Source organism: Rattus norvegicus, chromosome 19 (genome assembly GCF_021556685.1).
Source record: "Rattus norvegicus strain SHRSP/BbbUtx chromosome 19, alternate assembly SHRSP_T2T, whole genome shotgun sequence".
NCBI classification, from domain to species: Eukaryota; Metazoa; Chordata; class Mammalia; order Rodentia; family Muridae; genus Rattus; species Rattus norvegicus.
The window spans coordinates 20550046-20572824 of record NC_141552.1 but is presented as its reverse complement, the minus strand read 5'-3'; the positions used below and the strand labels follow the sequence as shown (position 1 = coordinate 20572824).

The 22779-nt window shown below is 43.1% G+C and overlaps 2 protein-coding genes across 2 annotated transcripts in view; both read right to left on the bottom strand.

Moving 5' to 3' along the window:
- The window catches only part of LOC147999051 (uncharacterized), a 143793-nt gene that overhangs the window by 32250 nt on the left and 88764 nt on the right, over nt 1–22779 (bottom strand). The gene's annotated exons all lie outside the window — the stretch shown is intronic.
- Nucleotides 4035–8015, bottom strand: LOC147999056 (uncharacterized). The gene is made up of 5 exons (XM_087595611.1): nt 7859–8015; nt 6666–6825; nt 6054–6197; nt 5254–5420; nt 4035–4535 (listed from the first exon to the last, which is right to left on the bottom strand). The coding sequence occupies exons 1-5, from the start codon at nt 7983–7985 to the stop codon at nt 4426–4428; spliced, it is 708 nt and encodes a 235-aa protein (XP_087451737.1). The 5' UTR covers nt 7986–8015; the 3' UTR covers nt 4035–4425.

Sequence of the window (22779 nt, the reverse complement as noted above, 5' to 3'; positions counted from 1 at the left end):
GGATTTGAAATTCAGTGTTTTCAGATTTCAGGATTGGATGAGGGGAACTCAGCGTGTGCATGTGTCCATGTGTCTGTATGCATGCACATGCAGGCCAGGGATGGACACCAGCAACCTTCCTCAGTCACCCTATGCCTCTCACACAAAGGAGCTCTCACACAGAAGCTGTGGCTCACAGATGAGGTTGCTCAGGCTTAGAGTTCCAGAGATTCTTCTGCTGTGCTTCAAAACTTTGAGAGAGAGAAAGAGAGAGAGAGAGAGAGAGAGAGAGAGAGAGAGAGAGAGAGAAAGAGAGATTCTACCAGCTTGTACAACCATGCATGCACATATGGATGCCAGAGGGAAATATCCTGTATCTTCCTTTTCGAACAGGGTCCTAATCAACTATCAGGTCTCTATATCTTAATATCTAGCAGGGGTCCCAGCGTGAGCATAGCCAGGGCATACACATGCTTGGCTGTCAGGCAGGCAAGAGGCAGAGATCTTGCTCTATTTTTCATGGTTAATGCTCTTAGTGCCCTTGAGGGCCTGGCGGACACCTGCCTGGAGACGGCTGGATCTGATGCTGGCCTAGACAGCCAGGGCTATTGATGATGGATGTCCAAAGTGGCCCTCATTCTTGGCAAACTTCTCTCCTCTAGTCTAAATGTGCTTGGGTGTTTAATGCAAGGACTGGGTTGTAGTTTTCCTCTTCCATCCTGCTGCCTCCTTGTTTTCTTCAGTGGGTCACCTGCCCTAGTGAGGAAAGAGAAGTGTGTGAACCACAGCACCACCTGCCCATGCTTCTGCTTGCTGGTCTGTGGTATCTGTTGATGGAGAACCGTTCCTGTGGCGGTCAGTCCTGTTGCTGTTTGTGAGTTTTGAGGATTTACGTCAGTGTAGTAATGTGCACAGTCATCCTGGGAAACCCCACAGGAAGTTGGTCCCCAGGTTTCAGCACACAGAAGCACAGGCCAGAAGAGATGCCCAGGTGTTGAAGGAGGTCCGGTAGATGTGCTGTTAGTTTCCTGTGCCTGATGCATGATTGTCCCTTGCTTAATAAAATGTATACACAAAACTCTTTAAGTGTCCCACTGACCTCTGAGAAAGAACATCAAAGGGAAGATGGCTTTGAACTCTTAACTCCCTGTTCCTGTCCTCATAACAGGTTTCTGTAGCAGCCAAAGGAGAGAAGCCACCTGAGGGAAGGAAGTCCAAGACAGTGCCTAGGAGCAGAAGTAGGGTCTGGCTGTAGAGGGGACAAGTGGCTGGGTATAGGGACTCTAGGATCAGAAAAGAGGCTGCCTGGCATCTCCCACAGCAACGAAGACAGTCACGCATAGTCATGCTCAAAGGCCAGTCTGATCCAGACTGTCCCTCATTTCCCAGGCGATTATAGATTGTGTCAGGTAGCAGTTGAAAACTGGCCATCAGGGCATGATTCAAGTGTTTATTAAGGTATCATGGCATCAAGAGTATATGAGGACATAGCCATATGTACACAGAACGACATGCAGATGCAGAGAGCAGGGAGGGAATAGCCAGGAGCTCCTGCTTGCTGCTGCCTTAGGGGTTCTACAGAAATCCCAGTGGCACTTGGGAAGTGGAGGCAATATCAATTAGGGATTGTGGCCACATGGGGAGATTGAGACCAGCCATGTGCTGTGGCATCAGAACACTGACCAGCGATGACAAAATGGAACATAAAACACTGGTTGCTCAGCTTTGATACTGCTGACTGCTGATGTGGCCAGGGGCCATCCGGTTCACCAAAGGCTCAGCCAACAGTTGTCTCTCCACTCACCAAATGTCAAAGAGTGGCCCAGCTCCACAACCAAATGTGTGCCCACATTGCAATGGCTCCGGTACTGTTTCACCTCAGCTGCGGAGATCTCAGGATCCATGAGTGTCCAGCACACACACACCCGAAAGAGACAGTCTTAGGGGTCGTAGGCAGAACTGAGGGTGGTAAGCCTCTGCCTCACGGCTCAATGGCCCTGACCTTGGCATTGTTTGGGCACAAGAGAGCAAAGTAATGGGGACAGACAACCTGCAGTCTACCACGCTGGAAGGGCATGACTAACACTGATTGATCACATCCATGTGACTACTGAAGCTTTCCTGCTCTCTGTAGTGGTGACCTTACAGAAACCATGCACACCCGGTTTAGACTGTATTAAAGTAGCACACCATTTCAGGGTTCCCTGCAAGGTACCATGGGACAGTAGTAGCATGAGTCTTCATGTATCTCGACAGTTTTCACTAGGGACCAAACACACACACACACACACACACCCTTTACTGACATGGTGCACATTCTTTGCACACAGAAGAAAGTGAGTAGTACTGAAAACACACCAATCATGGAATTGATGGAGGGAGTTGTGGGGAAGCTGGGGCTTAGAGTTACTTAAAGGCCCTATGCAGGCTCTCCTTTTGTTGGAGGAGAAACTTCAAGTGCAATGTGGTTCTTTATTTTCTTTCTCTAAAGCACAGAGGGCTAGGGTGGATCACAGGGCTTTGAGCATGTTCGGCAAGTACAGTCACAGTGAATTAAATAATAGGGCTGGAACCCTATTAATCTTCTACAGAATTACAGAGCTGCCTGGATGAAGACTCTCAGCTGAAAAGGTGGACATCTCAAGACAGGCACTGGACAATGGCTGACAGACTTGACTGAAGACTGGAAATGTTTTGGTACCTCATAGGAAAAGAAGGCCCCTCCCACTACACTGTACTCTAAGGACAGTTTATTCAGGTTAGGATGACATGAACTATTGTCTCAGGTCACAGATGTCAGCACAAAGTATCCAAGGTGTTGTATGCCAATGGTAGCATCAACAGAACAAAGCACATAGTGTCATGAAGACATAAATTATGAGTTTGTGTAGCAAGACCCAGGCCTCTTCCAGGGTCTTAGATAGTAACTGAGAACCTCAAATATGGTGGTGATGTGATAGTGTGGGGTGAATCTAGTTACAACTAGTTTGTATTGTGACACAGATGACACTTTTTGTGTCATGGTCAGCTTTTAATGAATGACTAGACCTAAGCATGAGAGTAACCAAATACTACATTGCTTCTCTAGCTGCTGAGCTTTTAAAAGCCCTGGGGTGACAGCAAGCTTTTGTGGACATACTGCATTGGTCCTTCTGTACTTTAACTCTCTGAGTCACCTCCACTCTCAGCAAGTTAGATCAATTCCACAAATTGGAAATCAGTCACCTGGAAAAAATACATTCTCAATACGATCCCAGATTGGCCATGGAAAAAGGGTAGCTTGAACTGTCCCACCTAGGTTGGGCTTGCACAGGCCTTCTCTCCAAAAGAAACCTGTGTTCACAGCTGCAAGCTACACTCACTATGGATGCTCTGGAGGTTCCTTCCTAAACTGCTTAGATTAAAATAATTTTCTTGCTAACAATCAAAAAACTGATTATGCCAATCTGGCCTACAAGAAGCTAGTTTCTATTCTGTATTTTATCAGATGTGCAGAATACATATGGTCATCACTGATAATAGGTGAAAGATCTGCTCTAATATGAAAACTAAGTGATGCTGGAGGATGATCCTGACACACAATGAGCAGTGGGAACACCAGAGCTCTGTAGGGATGCCTGACAACCTAACACGTTGAGCACGCACGCCTCAGTAAGTTCCCTGTGAACACACATCTCCTGAGATCTCTCTATTTAATTGGAGGTGATCCTGTCCACCTAATACAGCACCTCATGTGGAATAACAAAAGCCACCTGCAGGAGCTGTGGTGATGACTCACAGGGTAGAGCATCTGCTGCTCTCTCAGAAGAACCACATGGACCCTAAAAATTGGGTAAAGTGTGTCAGTGATTACATCATAAAGTGTGTGTCCGAGACACAGCCACATTATCCACACAAAAGACACTGTCACACTGGGTACACCTTGGTGACTTTGAATTCACTTATTAGCCCAGGCTCCATGGAACATGCAGATATCCATCTGTAGCTGTAAGTTCTAGGTCCACAGGAAGGGACAGAACCCTTGAGTAAGAAAGATAGTCTTAAGAGTCAAGACATAGAATTCAATTTTTATTCATAACAAATACATTTTTACAACAAAACAGGATTAAAATGAATAAAAATATTTAAAAATATTTGAAAGTAAAAATAGTAACAAGAACATATAAATATGAAACAACAAAAAGAAAACTTCAATTAAAATCATAACAAAAATATTTCTAAACAGCATATTCTTAACGAACATTTAGAAGTACAGACGTATTGCTGTTTCTCCTCTAGCACAAATAATGAAAGGCGGTCCCCCAAGTTGTCTCTCAAGTGCTGTTTTCTGAAGAAGAAAGTGAGTAAGACCTCAATCAGTCAGGATGGCTTAGTGGTATATAAATTTAGGGTCTCTAATAAATGACAAATTAACGCAGAGGATGAATACTCATCCAAAAAATGTTGTTACCATTCAGGATGTTGGTCATCAGGGACTCCTGAGAAAGCAACGTATTCTTCAGGAAGCTCTCTTACTGGGGTGTGTCCAATTCCAGCTCTCTTGCACTTTCTGAGACCTGGGAGAGGAAGGCAGTTTTTCAGACACTGATTTGGTGGGGAAATGCAAGCCAGCTGTCAGAATGCTGCCTTCTACCACCTCAGTTCTATTGGACAGTCGACATGGACCTTTTAACTGATATCATTGTTGCTAACTCTGTGGGCAGGGCAAAATCTCCAGCAAGCCTCACAGTAATGTGGGCTGCCAATCTGGGACCCAGACTTATACCAGTGCAAACCAAGAACAGGGCAATGGGAAGAGACCTCATCGGGTTGCAGGAAGAAAGGAGATGTCCATATTTCACCAAGGTTAAAGCCAATGACAAGTACTAATTTGACATTTGCACTTGGTTCTTATCCCAAAGGTGCTTCCTACACAAGAGGTCACATGACCACAGAGTGTCAATTGTTCAAGAACCAAGAAATTGTTCAAAACTCTACATAGGATCCAATCTATCACATGGATATGCAATTTTAGATATGTTATTCATCTGTCACCATTTCTAGACTGCAGCTTCAAAAAGAGCAGCAAAATATGCTTGCACAATAATTCAGTTTCTGAAAAGTGGTTAACTTCCCAGAATACTTGTGCATAGGCAGAGCAATGAACAATTCCATTACATGAGGTGGTTGGCTGGTTGTGAGTGTAAATTAGAAAGGTGGTAAGAGAAGCAAAGATGTATCAAATTGGCAAATTTTATCAGATATTGTTAAGCTAACACATCTGCTCATCCCTACCTGATAATGCTGGTTCTGGCCGTTGATGGTCTTTATCTTTCTTGTTGCAGTCAACCAAATATTTCTGGTTCAGTGCACAATCAAGATGTACCTCCTTGCTCTCCTGCTTCAGGGGGACCAACTTCTTCCTACATGTGTTCTCCATCAGGAGCTGGCTAAGCAGGTTTCTGGAAATACAGTATGCATAGTAAGATCATGCTGGCCCTTCCTCCCATTCCTACTCCCAAGTCCCACTAACTCTACCAGATCCCAGATACCCATGAAGACTTAATAAAATGCATCTTGATACATATAAGGCTGCTGCACAAACCATAAAGAGTTAATTCGGGGAAGAATAAATTGTTTGCTTGGCCTGACACCAATTAGTGTCCACACCTCTGAGAAAGAACATGGATCTACAACTATCCATGAAAGCCCAATGCATGGGGCCAACATCAATTAGTAGTGGGCCAACACCCTCAAAGGAGGTCAGTAGAACCAAGAGAAGGTCATGCTAACCATGTGGTCCACGCACTGAATTTTATAAAACCTGGTGTGACACCATAGGTCCAGGTCAGCCTAATAACCTTCTGCTGACTTCAATCAGTGCTGTTCTATCTAGAGCCTTCTGAAGATGCCTAGACAATTCTGGGATGAGTAACAGTCTTTTATGGAACTGAAAACTGAGTCCTAATGACCCTGGAACACTGATGGGTAAATAGCATAAGAGATAGAACCAGAGCTGAAGACCGTCCAATCCAGAACAAAGAAAGTCAGAAATGGCCATTCCACAAGTGATAGCCTTTCTGACCAGGACTTACCTAGAGAAGGTAATCTCCTTCTTCAGCTTATGGTTGTTCTCATGGACCTCAGTGTTCTCCATCTCTAAGTTGTGCAGAATTGACATGACCGCCTCCTCCATTCTCTCCAGGTCTTCATAATATGGATTTGGCCTGAAGTGTGGCCTGGCCCCAAATGATAGAATACAATGAACATCGGCATTTAGGAATATATGAACTCAGGGTGGGTCCTATATTACTCCAGGCTGCTGCCTGGATCTTCCAGCACTCAGTCCCCTGCCTAGCAAGTACAGAGACTCACCATAAACTCACTGCAATTTCAATCTTGCAAAGCCACCAGCTGTCAAGGGCTTTGCAAATGCACACTGGGAACTCACTCTCCCTGACTTTATCCCTGAATTCTTCATTCAGACCACAAGTTCTGCTTTTAAATAAGTGGAAGCAGATGAGTCCATTTTCAATCTCACTCCTGAGGAAGGGTAAGGTTCTGAATCTCCACTATATGGGAGGTGAGGATTAACACAGGATGGTTAGGGAGGCACAGCTTTCTAGAACCCAAAACCTTAACAGGATAAGAAAAAGGTGACCTTGCAGACCCAGGAATGAAACAAGAGCATTTGGTGTGATTCATACCTGTTCTTCATGGATCTCTCTGTCAGAAACCTCAGGCGATCTCTCAGGTCATTTCTCTCCTCGGTAATGAGCTGCAGCTCTTTAATCAGCCTCTCCTTTTCCTTCATGGCCTGATTCTTGCTTAGGTCAGTGCCATGGGAAGATGTTTCTCTCCCAGCGTCTGTAGGTAGAAGAACACAAGTGAACCTGCATGGGGAGAATGCATAGAGTGTACATAGATCACAGTGAGGCCTAAACAGGAGAACAAGTCAGGAACCCAGTGTCACTGCTAGGCGATTGGTCTATGCTTAAGAGACCTCCTCAGGGGATCTCAGTTCTCGCACTACTCTATAGAGACCAAGAGATGTAAGCAGCCAGGTGTTCCCTATGCTGGACATCACGTGCTTACATGTACCACGGAGATGGCTTCTCCAGGATTATTATCAGCTGAACAGGGTACAGCTTGGTTTCAGGACCCTCACCCCTGTGGCTTCAGAACTCAGATGATAAATTCACCATCCACAAAACTTGAGTGATTGGAGACACTCAGATGTCCTACCCTGACACTCTAAAGCAACAACTTTGGATTTAAAACGCATTTCCAGGGAGGATATGTTCAACAGACTTATCAGTGTCCCTATGTGAAATACCAAATGCCCCAGAAGTGCGAATAGGTTACAGGCTGAATCTTGGTCTACACGTTCCAAATAGTTTTGGTATTGTAGAAAAATTTTTGTAACATACAACCTCTAATATATAAAGCAAACGATGACCCTGCCAGTTAGAAGAAATCGGAGAAGGTCTAAGAACATAAGATTATTGCCTGGAGCACAATCTCTCCCTGTTACTACTGTCAGATACCCACTGTATTTAAAGAAGCAATGATAGTGAAATACATTGCTGCCCTGTCTAAACTCAGAAAAGGTGGACCCTCCATGACCACTGATGGTGTTATTATATCAATGTAACAGAGCAAATGAACTGAAAAGTAAAGACCAGAAGTTCACAGTATAATAGCATTGGCCTTACCATATCCTCCCAGTGGGGATGGGGAAACTAAAATTCTGAAATCCTTGACTTTAGGGAATTGTGATATTCGTGGAAATTCAATTCCTTTTCAGATGCTCCAGTTGCTGTGGCCCATTGCTAGAAAGGTCAGCTTAAGCCTGCAGCCACCCTGGCAGGAAGCTCAAAATACACTGCCCAGAACTTACTCCACATTCCCCAGAAGTGCTGTCTTTGTCCATCATTACTTTGAGACGAAAGGCCAGACTCCTTCACTCTAGTCTCTCCAGAATCGACGTTCCCCCTCCCAAAACGCTTGCGAAGACGGGAAAACATGTCTTAGGGTGTAACCGCCAGACTCAGACTGAGAGAAACTAGGGCACTGGTTGTCACTACAACACAGGTGACATCACAGAGGATGCCAGAACTCTCTAGGAGACAATAGAATGTCCAAGAAGGGACAGCTGATGTCACGGGGAGCAGACTTTGCCTCCTGCTAATGTTCTCCCTGTACTGAGCATAAGCAGAGGTGCCCTTTCCAGGAGACTTTCCTGGTGCAGAGCCACTGAGCATCTCCTGCTTCCAAAGCCAAATTTTCCTTAAGGCTTGATTATAAAAACCTTAGTAATTCCTATGCATCTAAATGAATGTTTCCTTTCAAATCTTTCCCAAAAAATGTCTCACTAACTCAAATTGTCCTCATTCACCAATGTTAGCCATTAAAGCTTCCTGAGATTTCACACCAGCTTGAATATGCAGTCAAAAGTTCTCCTGTCTCATTATGTACAGGTGCTTTATATCACATCCAGAAATAGTCTGCATGGTAGGTTACAACATGCGTGTGTATTAGGGGAACACTCATGAAGTCATGTGCTTAGCAATCGACAATTGCCAGAAAATTCCTTAGGAGAAAGAGTTGAAGTCTTTAAGGTGCTAGGAAAAGTGTGGAGACCAGTTGGCAGAGGAAAATGCAATATTAGAGCCACCAGTGAAGGGAACCTCATGCTGCTTGTGGGGTTCTGCTCATTGCACCAATGTCGCCAAAGGAGCACTGCTCACAGGCCTGAGTAAGATATACCACGAGCTTTTATCAGAGAAATAAAATACACAAGAGATATAGAGGTTGGCACAGAAATGTCTAAAATGAGGCTATAAACATCATTAAGTGGATAGAGCAAGGTCCCAGCACCTGTACACTGGGAAATGGCCACCCCACCAAACACAAAAGCATGTATCATAGTAAAAAATGAATACTTTATAGAATGCACCCACTAACACTGATTGATCACATCCGTAGTTCAAATTTTGGGGGCAAATTCATGGCCTTAACTATCTTTGTCTCAACTTATATAGCAAAAAATAAGAAAGAACGAGAAAAGAAAAAGTCAAAACTAAAAGCTCAAGCTTCTCATATGAGGATTGCAGGAAGTGTTATATGGGAGTCAGTTCTGATTAGGCCATTTTAGATAGACCAGTGCATAGTGACCCTTAATGTGATGGGCCCTATATAAAGATTTTTGCAATATTGGAATTTTAACAAACCTCATCCAGAACGTACGGAAGAGGCAAAGATGTGATCACCATGTCCTTACTCTGTATCAGGTTATTTTTCTGCATCCTTGATTGTCAGGCATATAACAGCAACAACCTGAAATAGCTGGTAGACATGGAAAAACATGGGTAAAAGTATAGTTGTGGGTTACACACCTCAACTGTGAAAGGCTAATGCTGTCTGCACAGTCCTTGGAGGCCACTCTTATAAGCCTATTTATTGCAAAGTGAATGGAGGTTTATCTGAGCTCAAAGTGATCCTGGCCAGCCAGGTAGAGGGCAACATGTGATACTTGAGACCCTGTTTTAAACCAGCACAGAAATCCACACTTCATTCAAAGCATCATTTACTAATTCTCGATTATTTACCATTCTCTCCCTACCAGTCGTTCTGTTTGGAATGGTAGAAAACAACTGGAACTGATCTTTCTATTTTAAGGACCTTGATCTCTCTTTTTTTAGGTCCACATTAAGAGTGCATACAAATGGACATCACCATCTGAACATCTTAGTATTATCTACTCTGTATATATAGCATAATACTGTGCCTATGACAGTCTTAAGCTTCCTTGAGTGTAGTTGCCCCATCAAGAAGTGTGAAGTTCTGAGTTCAAACCCCAGTGATGCTTTAAAGGGACTAGAAGAAAGCCATCAGAGATACTCCACTTCTTTGTCCTTAGATTAAATCAAGTTGACACAATGTGAACCTGGTGGGCTATTTAACCAGCATCTTTCTCCCAACCCCACTTCCACGAGTTCAGTCCACGGCAGAATTCATCCCCCACCATCCTAGATATTTCTTTGTATATTTCTACAAGAGCCAGGTTTCTTTTTTTTAATAGAATTAGTTGTAGTCAATCAACTGCTGCCCTATGTGAGAAATGATTAGTATCTATTGCAACTTACCACAGTGTATTTGTGTATACAAGTACATTATTGGAAATCCAGCATTACTGAGGGATTGGAAACCAGTGCTGTGGCCTTGCCTTTCTGTGCCTCTTCCTGGCTCACAGGCAGCAGGGGACAGACCTTGAGTTCCTCTTCAGGGACAGAGTGATGTTGAATGGGCACTGAGCAGGCAGAGAAACACAGCTGAGGCAGCTCCTTTCAGTTATCAAACACATCATCTCCTTCCCATCTTAAGGGCTACTGCTGAGGTCTTGCCCCCATACCTACCTTAATAGCAGTGAATTTGCTACACAGCAGCCAGCTCTTTCCTATTGTTCTGTAATACGCGTCCACATCATGGATGCCAAGAAAAACACTAACAAGGAACAAAAAACTCTGACGTTGACCTGTGTGGTGCTGGTCACATACCCTGTTATGTTCTGTATGTTATGAGGTTTGTTAATCTTAACAAGTTCCCCAAGAGTATTCTTCACATAGGACCCAATAGATTCAAGGAAAATTGGAACAATTATGTGTAAAATGGCCTGAGTCAGGGCCCATAGACCGAAGCATTTCCAGCACTTGTGCATGAGCCCATGTGGATTTTGCAATGAGCGGGGCCTAGCAATGTCCAGTACACAGTTGTGAGCTGTTGCTCTGGTTGAACTGTATTGGTGTGTGCATTAATAAACTACACCTATTTAAATGAATTCAGTGTTGGTGTGGTTTGAATCCAGACCCCTTGACACCAAATCTTCCCTTCAGCAGCGTTTAGGAGAAGAAGCTAAGGTCAGGAAAGGTGACATCTTGCCATAAGTTATGTGACAAGAGGGATGGTGAAATGATCCCTTGTGATAAGAATCAAGGTTTCCTCTGTGGTATTTAGGTCTATACTGGCCCTGTGCAACAGCTTCAAGAACCCATTTCTGATTTTCCTTGGGATTCCCGTGATGATGCACTCAGACATGATTGGAAACAACCAAAACGGTGGTCAGACTTGATTTATAAAATGTAGGTAACATTGCAAACTTGTGTTGTAGGATATTTGATCATATTGTCATCCCTAATATTGTCTTATTTACTTAGAAAAATACCTTCTGGCTGTGTAGTTCAGTACTAGCACCAATATTTAACCCTAGAGCTATTTTTGTTTGTTTGTTTGTTTGTTTTTTGTTTTTGTTTTTGGATGAACAAGTACTTTCCTATTTTGTGGCCCAGCCCTAGCTCTTACTTCTTTGCACAGTCATAGAGAGACCTCAAACATATACTCAGACAAAGCCAGGGGAGTGTATAAAAGGGCCTAAGGCAATACCACATAATGACATTGAAAGTGGGCTCTCTTCTTGATCCATGCCTCCAGCTCTCCTGACATCTACATGAATTATAACTCCTAATGCAGTGTAAAAGATGTCTGTGCTATTGCTGAAGGAATCATGAGAATAACAACTGTAAACATCCCACCATGGATAGAATTTGTGGAAAGAGGCAACTGGCAGCCAATGAGAGGGCTCTACAGTTAAAGGGGCTTGCTGTCAAGTCTGATGAGCTTGACTCAATCCCCAGGACCCACGTGGTAAAAAGGAGAGAACCAAGGGCCAAGCTGTCCTCTGGCTTCCACTCATGTGCTTACATGTATGTGAGTATATATGTATATGTCTGTATGTACGTGTGGATATGAATGTGTGTATGCATGTATGTGTATACGTGTATATGTATATGTGTGTATATGTCTGTCTATATGTGTGTATAGGTGTATTTGTATGTGTGTATATGTATTGTATGTGTGTGTATGTGTGTATGTATATGTGTATGTGTGTATGCATGTATGTGTGTATGTTTGTATGTGTGTATGTATATGTGTATGTGTGTATGCATGTATGTGTGTGTATGTGTGTGTGTATGCATGTAGGTGTGTATATATGTGTGTGTGTGAGCATGAATGTGTATAGTCATGTATATGCATGTGTTTTCATGTACGTGTATTCGTGTATATGTACGAATGTATGTGTGTATATGTATGTATGGACACACAAACACACACAATGTTAAAACATAAAAAGCTCCTTGGAGTATTCACCGTTCCTGGATAAGTGGTGACCATGTGGGGGAAACACATGTCCATGTAAGCACACCTGTTCACATGCGCTGAGCAATGCCCAGCCTGGTCTTGAGCTCACTACCTGCCCAACGATGAGTTTCTGACCACCTGGTCTTCTCAGAGCCAGGCGACGATTGTTCCTGCCATTCCAGTTCTGTTCCAGTTTCTCATGCCACAAACCTTCTAGCTTGAATCTCACCTACTGACGCAGGAACCTAACAGCCTCCAACCCAGTGAAGTAAGTAAACTTCTTCCTGACATCCTCAGGCTTGGTGTCCCCATGAGTCACAGGGAGGAAGGATGGCATGCACCAAGGAGAAGGGCCATGGGCAAGGAAGACAGGATCATAAGTCAGTCATCACTGACACCAGCAAAGTGTGTGCTTCAGAGCTGGCTCTGCTCACTCTTGTCCCAGTGGCAGGACTTAAGAGTGGTGCATACCTGTCACCCAGTACTCAGAGACGTCTGAGGCATGAGAACCAGGAGTTCATGGCCATCTTAACTAATGGTGAGATCAAAGCCAGCCTGGGCTGCATGAGACTCAGTCTCAAAGCAGGCAAGGAGGAACTTGCTATATTTGAGCAAGGAAGCTGCCATCCTCCTGCGTTCTTAACTATCGCTGCAATACAGAAAGATGCTAGGGCTAGTGTGGCAGAAAGCAGGAGACAGAGAAGCCAGGTTAACCCTCCCTAATCTTCTCATGCTGTGTGAGCTATGAGTAGATAGTGCCCTATACACTGTGGACAGGATGGTCTCTCAGACGGTTCAGAAAGCCATGGAGGACTCCAGCAAATCTCCACTTGGGTGTCACTTGAGTCTTATATGTGTGTGTTTACAAGCCAAAAAATAAGATCCATAGGTGGCTGTGTAAATTCAACATGGCACAGCCATGTGCTGGAATATTATTCAGCCTTACATAGGATTCAGATTCTGACCCTTGAACAGGAATGAGAATGGTAGCCATTCTCCTAAGTCAGACCTCCAGGCAGTGCAAAGACAAACTAACACTGTATGACACCACTGAGGGCTGCAGTCTCACCAGTTATATAAAGACAGAAAGTAGGAAGGTCTACAGAGCTCCAGGGGTGACATGGAGTGGGGAGGTTGGATGGTAGGTGTGTAAGTGGGACTGAGGCTCAGAGGAGTCAGACATGGCTGCAGAATATGCATGTGGCTGCCTCCCATACCTGTGGGTGCTGCCCCCTCAGAAAAGCAAATACAGCAAAAGAAAGGACCAGAGGGGACAGGCTCTGACCACTTGTAGACACACACAAATGACGTGACAGAATGTGCACACTGATGCCTTGCTGCAGGAGCAGTTGAACATCCAGAAGGGTTGAAAGAGGCTGGAAGGGCTGAGCATGGCACTGAGTTCAAGGACATAGCTTTAGGTCCTGGGGAACCTACGGTGCCCAGGCCCCATCCTGCTGATACTGAGGGACACAGCTGACATTCAGGGTGATGGCTGGGCTAGGCTGGGGAATAGGTGTCCACTCTCACCTGCTCCAGCTTGAAGATGTGCTGGGTGAAGTAGGACTGCAACTGCTTGTTGGTGTAGTTGATGCAAATCTGCTCGAAGCTGTTCTGTTCAATGTCCTCAAATCTGAATATGGCCAAGACACCAATGGGCAAGCACTGGGAGACGAGCTGTGGTTATAGCCCGGATCTCCTGGGAAGACCAGCCGTCCTGAGAGGAGTTGCAGAAGAGGGGGTGTGTTTTCCTGACCTGTTTGGTACCCAGTGTTTTTTGCCAAGGGTCCCTTTATTACTTCTTGATGGAACCAGGCCTGCACATATCCAGTAAGCATTGGGGTGGAACCTGGGCTTGGTGCCCACATGCTGGCATTGCTGAGGGTGAAGCCTAGCCTATCACACTCCCAGACACCGAGTGCAGATGCCTGGGTTCCTATAGAATAGCGGTTCTTACCGATCCTAATCCTGTGTCTCTTTATTTCAGTTCCTCATATCGTTGTCATTCCAACATAAACTTATTGGAGAGCTACTTCATAAGTGTCACTTTGTTACTGTGAGGAATTGTAGTGTAAATGTCTGGTGTGCAGGAGCTCTGATGTAGAACCCACAGATTGAGAGCAGCTGCTGTAGAGGATCAGAGTCCTCTGCCAGCCCTGGTGTTTGCAGAGATCCCCTGGGTTCCTGGACTCCATGGCTTTTCCCAAGGACAGGGTTTATTCTTGGCCGTCTCAGGGCCCGGGACCTCACAGAAACAGCCTCTCCCATGTCCTTCCTGTTGAGGAGAGCGTGGTTGGCCCTCAGCACAGTCCAATCAAACAGGGCGCTGTATAGACACTTGGCCAGGGGTCTCCTGCAGTTATGGCCTCTGGACAGAGGGGTTTCTTACCTGAAGTGGGGCAACTGTGCCAGGTACAGGCCTTGATGCTCAGAGTCAAGACCAAGTTTTGTCTTATTTTCATAGACAAAGTTGCCCAGGCTGGACTCGAACTTGCCATGTAGCCAAGGATAATTAAACAACTGATCCTACTGCCTCTACCCCCCATGGCCTGGCACTGCAGATGAGTGTCACCACAGCTGGCTTGTCACAGGTGCTATACGGCTCTAAGTCAGGGGCCTCATGTGCAGGAGTGTTATGACTGTGCCATCCCCACCCCGCAACCAAGGTTTTCACCTTTCTCCTGCTGAAGTCTGCTTAATCCTACCCTGGCCCCAGGACACAGCAGCTGTGGGAGACTCAAAGTCTGGGGCTTCAGCACAGCATGGGTACACAGCATAGCATGCAGCCTACACGGCTGTGAAAAAGCCAAGGAAGTGCTTCTCAGCTCACCCCCTGTAGGAGTGTCTAGCCCATCCTTCTCTCCATGGATGCAGACATCTGCATCCAACTGCCCGACATGTCCCTCTGGTTTTGACTTTCCTGGATGCCATGTCAATGCCACCACACAGAGTGCTGCCTCTACTGGGGACACACACACAACCTCTCTGGGGGACATCTGAGCCAAGCAGGGATTAGGTGCACTGCAGAGAGGTCAAGTCATGTCGTGAAGTACCTTGTCCCACAAAGGCTCACTGTTCAGGGAGTTGACTGGAAAAGTAAGCTCATGCCCCTGGGCAGGGTCCCCATAGGGAGTGTCCCCCACCCTGCTATCAGGTCTATTCCTGGTGCCATGCAAATTCAATTTGCAAGACCCAATGCTCTGGAAATGTCAAGAGATAACGGAAATGTACCAGGAAGTGCACACCATAGCAAAGGGAGAGGTTGGCACAGAGACCTATGCTATGGGTTAAGGGGCACAGAAAGGCCACCTCGAGCACAGGGGTCAGTCACCTCTTTCACAAACAAGGCAAAGGTCAATGCTCTAAGCTCTGGGAGCCTAAAGGGCTCTGTGGCTCCTAAGCCCTGCAGCTGCAGCCAGAAGCAGCACTGAACAGGATGTAAATGCTGAGTATGGCGATGTCAATAAAACTTTATTTACAAAACCAAATTGGTGGTGGTGCTGGTGGTGGTGGTGGTGGTGGTGGTGGTTGTGGTGGTGGTGGTTGCGGACTTGTTCATTTCAAAGCATGCTGGAGTGGCATGGCCACTGAGCATCGGGAAACACAGAAAGGAATGCGACCGGACGCAGGGCTCCCAACACCCTAGACGTCGACCTATGGCACTGGAATAGGGTCCCTGAAGGTAAGTCTGGACAGTCAGATAAGGTAAGTACATTTTATTACAAGGAAATGGGACAAGATAAATCTTCTCTTCATCTCGCTATGCTTAAGCATCTTTAAGAGTGCAGGGAATTCATGTCTATCAGTCTGGTTTAGAAAAGTGTCTAGAGACAGCAAGAGTAAACTCCATGGTTCCCTGACGAGGGTTCCAGGGATTCTGATATCTGGGTCAAAGTGAAAGTTAAGGTGAAAAAGGCTGTCAGGCAGGGCAAAAAGATTCCAATTTCTGGTCTCTTTGGGCTGTAATTTTTACTGTGTTCAAGGCCATGAATGCAGACAGGGTAATAACGATTACAGAACAAGAAGCTAGAGCTTCATTAAGACAAAACGAAAGTAAAAGTTTTGCCCTCTGCACCACTGCCTGAAGCAGGTTTTTCTAAGTCGTTTCCAGAGGATGGCATGTTGACCATTAGATTCACACGATGATGATGACGAATTCACCTGCTTTTTCTTTTCCTATAATTAGGCCAGCATCGATTCAAGGTGTGGCCCAACCGACTTATTATAAAGGATGATACTGGTTGGTTGAAAAAGGTAGTAGCTTTCTATGAACCATATATTAAGTTTTTATGTATATTAAAATTAACATTGGAAAGAACAATGGTAGGAGAGGAAGCTGGAGGACAACTGCTGCAAATGCTTGCTTTTGAAAATGCTAATGAAGAGTACAGGAGAGCATTATTACCTATAAAGGAGACTGGGGATATTAATGCTTATATGAAGGCATGCAAGGGTATCTTTTCTGAAAATGGAAAGATGCATATTTGGCATGTATTGATCCAGATAGAGTTATTAAATTATATGTTCAAATACTCTTGAATATCCTACAGGCACTTTCGCTCAGGATGAGTTGCCTTTAGAATGGGTTTATATTAAATTTAACTTTAACCAAACATTAACAAATAATGAGGAACAAATTTCTTTAATCATTCAGCAAGGCATACAAAGACCTGTTACTATGTGGGGATATGATTGTGCTGCTTTTGTTTTCCCATTAAGCAAAGATAAAGTGGAATATTTAATGCAGATGTCTGAGGTTTTTCAATTAGCCATGATTTCTTACACTGGAAATATTGAATTTCATCCTCCCCATAGTAAATTGTGGGATTGCTTTAAAAAACAAAAAAAAATTTGATAAATACACTAATTTCTGTTGATCCATTACCATCAGCCTTTACTGTGATTACAGATCGCTCTAACACCAAGATGGCTTATTGGACCAAAGATTAATTTTGGGGACAAGAATCTTCTTTTGGGTCAGTACAACAAAATGAATTATTAGCGGTAATTAATGTATTCCAGGATTTTACTCATGATGTAAAAATATTATAGCTGAGTCCACTTATGTTGTAGGAGTAGTACAGAATATTGCGACTGCTGTTGTTTCTACATCTAAGCCAATATTAAATGTTATTCTCACATATTAAAGGACTATTGTTATTATGAAACCCTAGAATATTCATTACACATACTAGATCACATTCAAAATTTCCAGAATCTTTAACACTTGGCAATCATATGGTAGATCAATTAGTGGCATTTGCTACCCCAGAAGAACACAGTCATAATCATGCCAATACAGGATATTTACATATTAAATATAAGCTTCCCTATTCTCAAGCCAAAGAAATTATTGCTAATTGTCCTATGTGTCAGTCTTCACGTATAAAATGTATTCCATCTCAAATTAATCCCAGTTGATGCAACTTAATACATCGTGTCAAATCGATATAACCCATATTTCTTAGTTTGGTTGCGTTTCACATATAGATGTAAGCATAGATAATTTTTCAAAATTTGTGTGGGCTACACCATTGCCAGGAGTACGCACTGCTCATGTTATACATCATCTATTGTAAACTTTTGCTGTTATGGGACTGCCTTCTAAAATTAAAATTGATAATGGACCAACATATATTTCTTATCAATATAAACAATTTTGTCAACGATATCATATTGTACATATTACTGGTACAGAACACAATACACAAGGACAAGCTTTTGTTGAAAGAATTCACCATACCCTGAAATGACAAATTATAAAATTAAAAAGGGGGAAAAGAGATGGCCTTATGCAACCTGAATGGAGTTTGCAGACCACTCCCAGAGCTATATTGGCACAAGCATTATACATTATTAATTTTCTTAATTTACCACAAGGTGAAGTTATATCAAGAGCCAATAGACACTTTGTTGAACTTCCCCCAGGAGGCATGGAACAGACAGTATGGATAAAAATTGCCCAGGATGCTGAATGGCAGGAAGGGACATCATTGTATATAGGGGAGAGGGTTTTGTCTCATTACAGGATGGGAGACTATTCTGGTTACCCGGGAGATGGATCCAAGCACAGAATAATAAGAACTGCTCCCTACCCTCAAAGGAATCCAGTTAAACCAGATACATTTTCTCCTGATGGATATTCTCAGGAGATGAGGAGGTGTCCTCCATTACTGAGGCCCTGGCTTCTCTTAGTGTCCACAAACAACAATGGATAAGGATCCGTGCAGTGACAACCCTATTACCTATGTGGGGTCAGTTGAAGCAATTAAGCACTGAAAGGAATAATTTTGTCTCCTTCAGGAAAGTCCTTTACTGCTGAGCACTTATTCGTAGCAATGTGTGTTTTACTCATGGTTTCTTCTGCTGCGGCCAATGCCAGTTATCGGGCTTATATTGCTTATCATGATGAAATCCTACTACTTTTGTGTTAGTAAATATATGGATAATGACACAGAACATGATTGGAAGTTAATTCAAGCCTATTTAGAGGGTAATGAAAGTGCTTCAAAAGTAATTAATGCCTTGAAATATGATGTTCGAATGTCTTTTGGTAAATAGCTAGAAGATACTACCCCTATGGAAATAGCTAAATTATTGGCTGATCAATTGACAGGATTAGATCCCAAGGCTTGGCTTCAAAGGATTTTCCATAGCATGGGAGGAGCTAGTTTTGCCATAATCTTATGTACATTATGTATTATGTTGCTTTATTTTTACATGACTAAACCCCTACAAGGACCTTTAGCTATGTTATGTAAAGTATTACTTTAAAACAAAACAAAAAAGAAGGAATTGTTAAGACATAGAGATGCAGCTCCCAGGCAGGGTCAAGAAAGGCCTGGTGACAGATTCAAGTAGGGGCTGGAATGCCGCCCTGGAGAAGAAAATGTTTTTCTCACTTGGCCTTAAATTATGTTCTGCTGTGTCCCGTTTCTGTGGAAGTGGTTCTAACGCTCTCTTGGTAATGGTGAGTATATTTTGATTATAATAAGAGAGGTGATTTGTTATATGAATATTTTTAGAAGAAGCTTTTGTTTATTCATCTTTCTTTGTTTAATCTTCCCTCATTGTTCCTGTTATCCTGGGAATAATGATCTTATGGTATCTTGGCACAATGAAAATTGTAGTAATGCATATTCTTAGCTCAATAAGGATTAATAAAGCTTGCAACTGCGTGCAGTTTCTTCTGCCTTTGCTCTGCACCCCCTGTGTCCTGGGGGTATGCGACCATACCCAGGGCCCCAACTCACTAGACATTGACAATGGGTCACCCCACAAAACACAGAAGCATCTACCTTAGTCAAAAATGGACATTTTATTGAATGCATACACTAACACTGATTGATCACATCCATAGCAGAGATACTAGGGGCAGATCCGTGGCCCAAAATACATTCCTCTAAACCTATACAGAAAGAAAGAAAGAAAGAAAGAAAGAAAGAAAGAAAGAAAGAAAGAAAAGAAGGAAGGAAGGAAGGAAGGAAGGAAGGAAGGAAGGAAGGAAGGAAGAAGAAAAAACACAAAAAACTTAAGCTTCTCATAGGAACTTCGCAGGAAGTGTTGTCTGGCGGTCAGTTCTGATTAGACCATTTTAGATGAAACAGTGCACAGTGACCCTTAATGTGATGGGCCCTATATAAAGCTTTCTGCAATATTGGAATTTTAACAAACCTCATCCAGAACATACAGCAGAGGCAAGGATGTGATCACCATGTCCTTGCTCTCTATCAGGTTATTTTTCTGTGTCCTTGATTGTCAGGCATAGAACAGCAACAATCTGAAATAGCTGGTAGACATGGAACAAAGTGGCTAAAACTATAGTTGTGGGTTGCACACCTCAACTGTCAATGGCTAATGCTGTCCTAGAGACCTCGGAGGCCCCTCTTGTAAGACTGTCTATTGGAAATGGAAGCACTGACTTCAAAGTGAACCAGGCCAGCCAGGGAGAGGGCAACATGGATACCTGAGACCCTGTCTAAAACCAGCACAAAAACCAAACCTTCATTCAAAGCATCATCTATTAATTCTTTATTATTTACCACTTTCTCCCTACCAGCCTTTCAGTCTGGAATGGTAGAAAAGGACTGGGAATGTTCCTTCTATTCTAAGGACCTTGATCTCTCTTTCCTTAGGTCCACATTAACAACACATGCAAATGGATATCACCATCTGAACAACTTAGTATCATCTACTCAGTATATCTAGCCTAATACTGTGCTATGACAATCTCAAGCTTCCTTGAGTTTCGCTGACCTAGCAAGAAGTATGAAGTACTGAGGTCACACCCCAGTGATCCTTTCAAGGGGTTAGAAGAAAGCCATGAGAGATGCTCCACTTCTTTGTCCTTAGATTAAATCACATTGACACAATGTGGGTAGACTATTTAACCAGACATGTTTCTCCCAACCCCACCTTTCTGAGTTCAGACCATGGCAGAATTCATGCCCCACCACCCAAGATATTGAGTTTAGTGATATGTAATTATTATTTAAACCTATGTATTAAATTTTGTCATTTTGTTAATTTTTGTGGTTTTCACAGTCTTCTTTGATTAACTTTCCTAGTTTTATTAATTTATCCCCTGTGTTCTCTGGTGTTTTGTCCTTCCTTTCAAACTAAAGTATTCCTTTTAGGATCCGCTACAGAGCTGTCTTACTGGTTACTCATATTGTGTTAAATTTATTTTTAGTGTGCATTAGTCAGCACAGTAGCTGTGAAGCTGCCTGACCTCCATGGACCAGATCTACTTTCCAAACAATAAGGCTCAACTCTTACAGGCTATGTAGCATCATGGCTGCTCTTTGTTCCCCTTGGACAGCCCTCAGGACCAGGCTCTCCTCTCCCTTAACCATGGCTGCTGTCCTCTTCCTCTCTCCCCTCCATCACACACGTTCTTCCTTTATTCTATGGCAGCTTCTTCTTCCTTCTTCCCTCCTCATGATCCTGTCTAGCAAAGCCCTCAAAGCTCACCTCCCCCATCTCTCTGCTGTGCAGCTGTTGGCTGTTGGCTTCATTATAATCACAGTTAACTGGGAGCAGGGTCAGTTATTTGGGGTTAACCAGTCTTGAGTTCTACAATTAGCATTAAAATACAAGCAGCATTAGGCCAATACACTACAGGGGTTTTGTTTGTTTGTTTGTTTGCTTTGGTTTAATTTTCATTTACCTTTTTACTTGTTATTTTATTTTTGGCTATTTTTTATTAAACGGTTATTTTATTTATTTACATTTCAACTGTTGTCCTGCTTTCCACACTCCCCTCATCAAACCTTACATCCCTTTTCTGCTCAGCTTTGCCTATGTGACAGTGCTTCCCCACCCACACATATCCATTCCCACCTCACACCTCTAGGATCTCCATTTGGTGGGCAACAGGCCTCACCTGAACCATAGAGCATCCTTGCATACACTTTGGCTGGCAGTTTGGCCTCTGGGAGCTTGGGGATTAGGGAAAGAAGATCTGTTCAGATATTAAAGCCAATGATTGCTGCATTCCTTCTTTTTCTGGTTATAGGTGAAATTATGTTTGTGTGCTTCTCTTTTTTTAAATTATTGACAGAAGATTAATTTCTTGGTTTTTCTTGGGTATAGTTTAGTTCATTGTCTTGGAGTTTTCCTCCTATTAGCCTCTGTTGTGCTTTCCTACAGAAAAGAATTCTTTAAATTTGGTTTTGTCATGAAATAACCTGGATCCTTCTTTTAAGGTGATTGAGGATTATGCTGGATATAGGAGCCTGTGTCTACATTACATCTGCCCAAGATTTTCTGACTTTTAGAATCTCTGTTGAGAAGTCTTGTGTAATTCAGATATGTCTGAATTTATTTGTTACTAGATATTTATACCTTACCCCTTTTAATGTTCTTTCTTGATCTGTGCATTTAGCGTCTTAATTATTATGTGAATGGAGGAATTTTTCTGGTACAATTAGTTTGATGTTCTGTAGGCTTGTTTTACCTTTATGGCCTTTTCTTTCTTTACCTTATGGAAGTTTGCTGCTATGATTTGTTGAAGGTGTTTACTGGATCTATGAACTAGAAATCTTAATTCTCTTCTCTATCTATTATCCTTAGGTTTCAACATTTAATTGTGTCCTGAAATTCATGGATGTTTTGGATTCAATAAACCATACATGTTTATCTGAGATGGGTGTTTTGTGCTTTGTGGGATGACCTCCTTGACCCCAGGCTGCATGAAGAATCTCAGCTGACAATGGGGACATAAATTATGAGTATGTGTAGCAAGACCCAGGCCTCTTCCAGGTTCTTAGATAGTAACTGAGAACCTCAAATACAGTAGTAATGTGATAGTGTGGTGTGAATCTAGTTACTATTCTCTATTTTGATATAGATGACTCTTTTTGTGTCATGGTCACCTTATAATGACTAGAAGACCTAAGCTTGAGAATGACCAAAGACTACCTTGCTTCTCTAACAGCTGAGCTTTTAAAAGCCCTGGTGTGACAGCAACTGTTGGTGGACACTCTGGATTATTCCTTCTGTACTTTAACTCTCTGTGTCACTTCCACCATCAGTAAGTTAGTTCAATTCCATAAATTGGAAATCCATCACCTGGAAGAAATACTTTTTTTTTAAAGATTTATTTATTTATTTATTTATTTA

Bases quoted from the DNA above. Each gene is read 5' to 3' on its own strand.
- LOC147999056 (XM_087595611.1), bottom strand. From the start codon at position 7,985: ATGTTTTCCCGTCTTCGCAAGCGTTTTGGGAGGGGGAACGTCGATTCT. The intron at 6,198-6,665 runs GTATGAATCACA...ATTTGGGGCCAG, and splicing joins GAGAGATCCATGAAGAACAG to GCCACACTTCAGGCCAAATC. The intron at 4,536-5,253 runs GTAGGGATGAGC...TTCCTCTCCCAG, and splicing joins GCCAGAACCAGCATTATCAG to GTCTCAGAAAGTGCAAGAGA.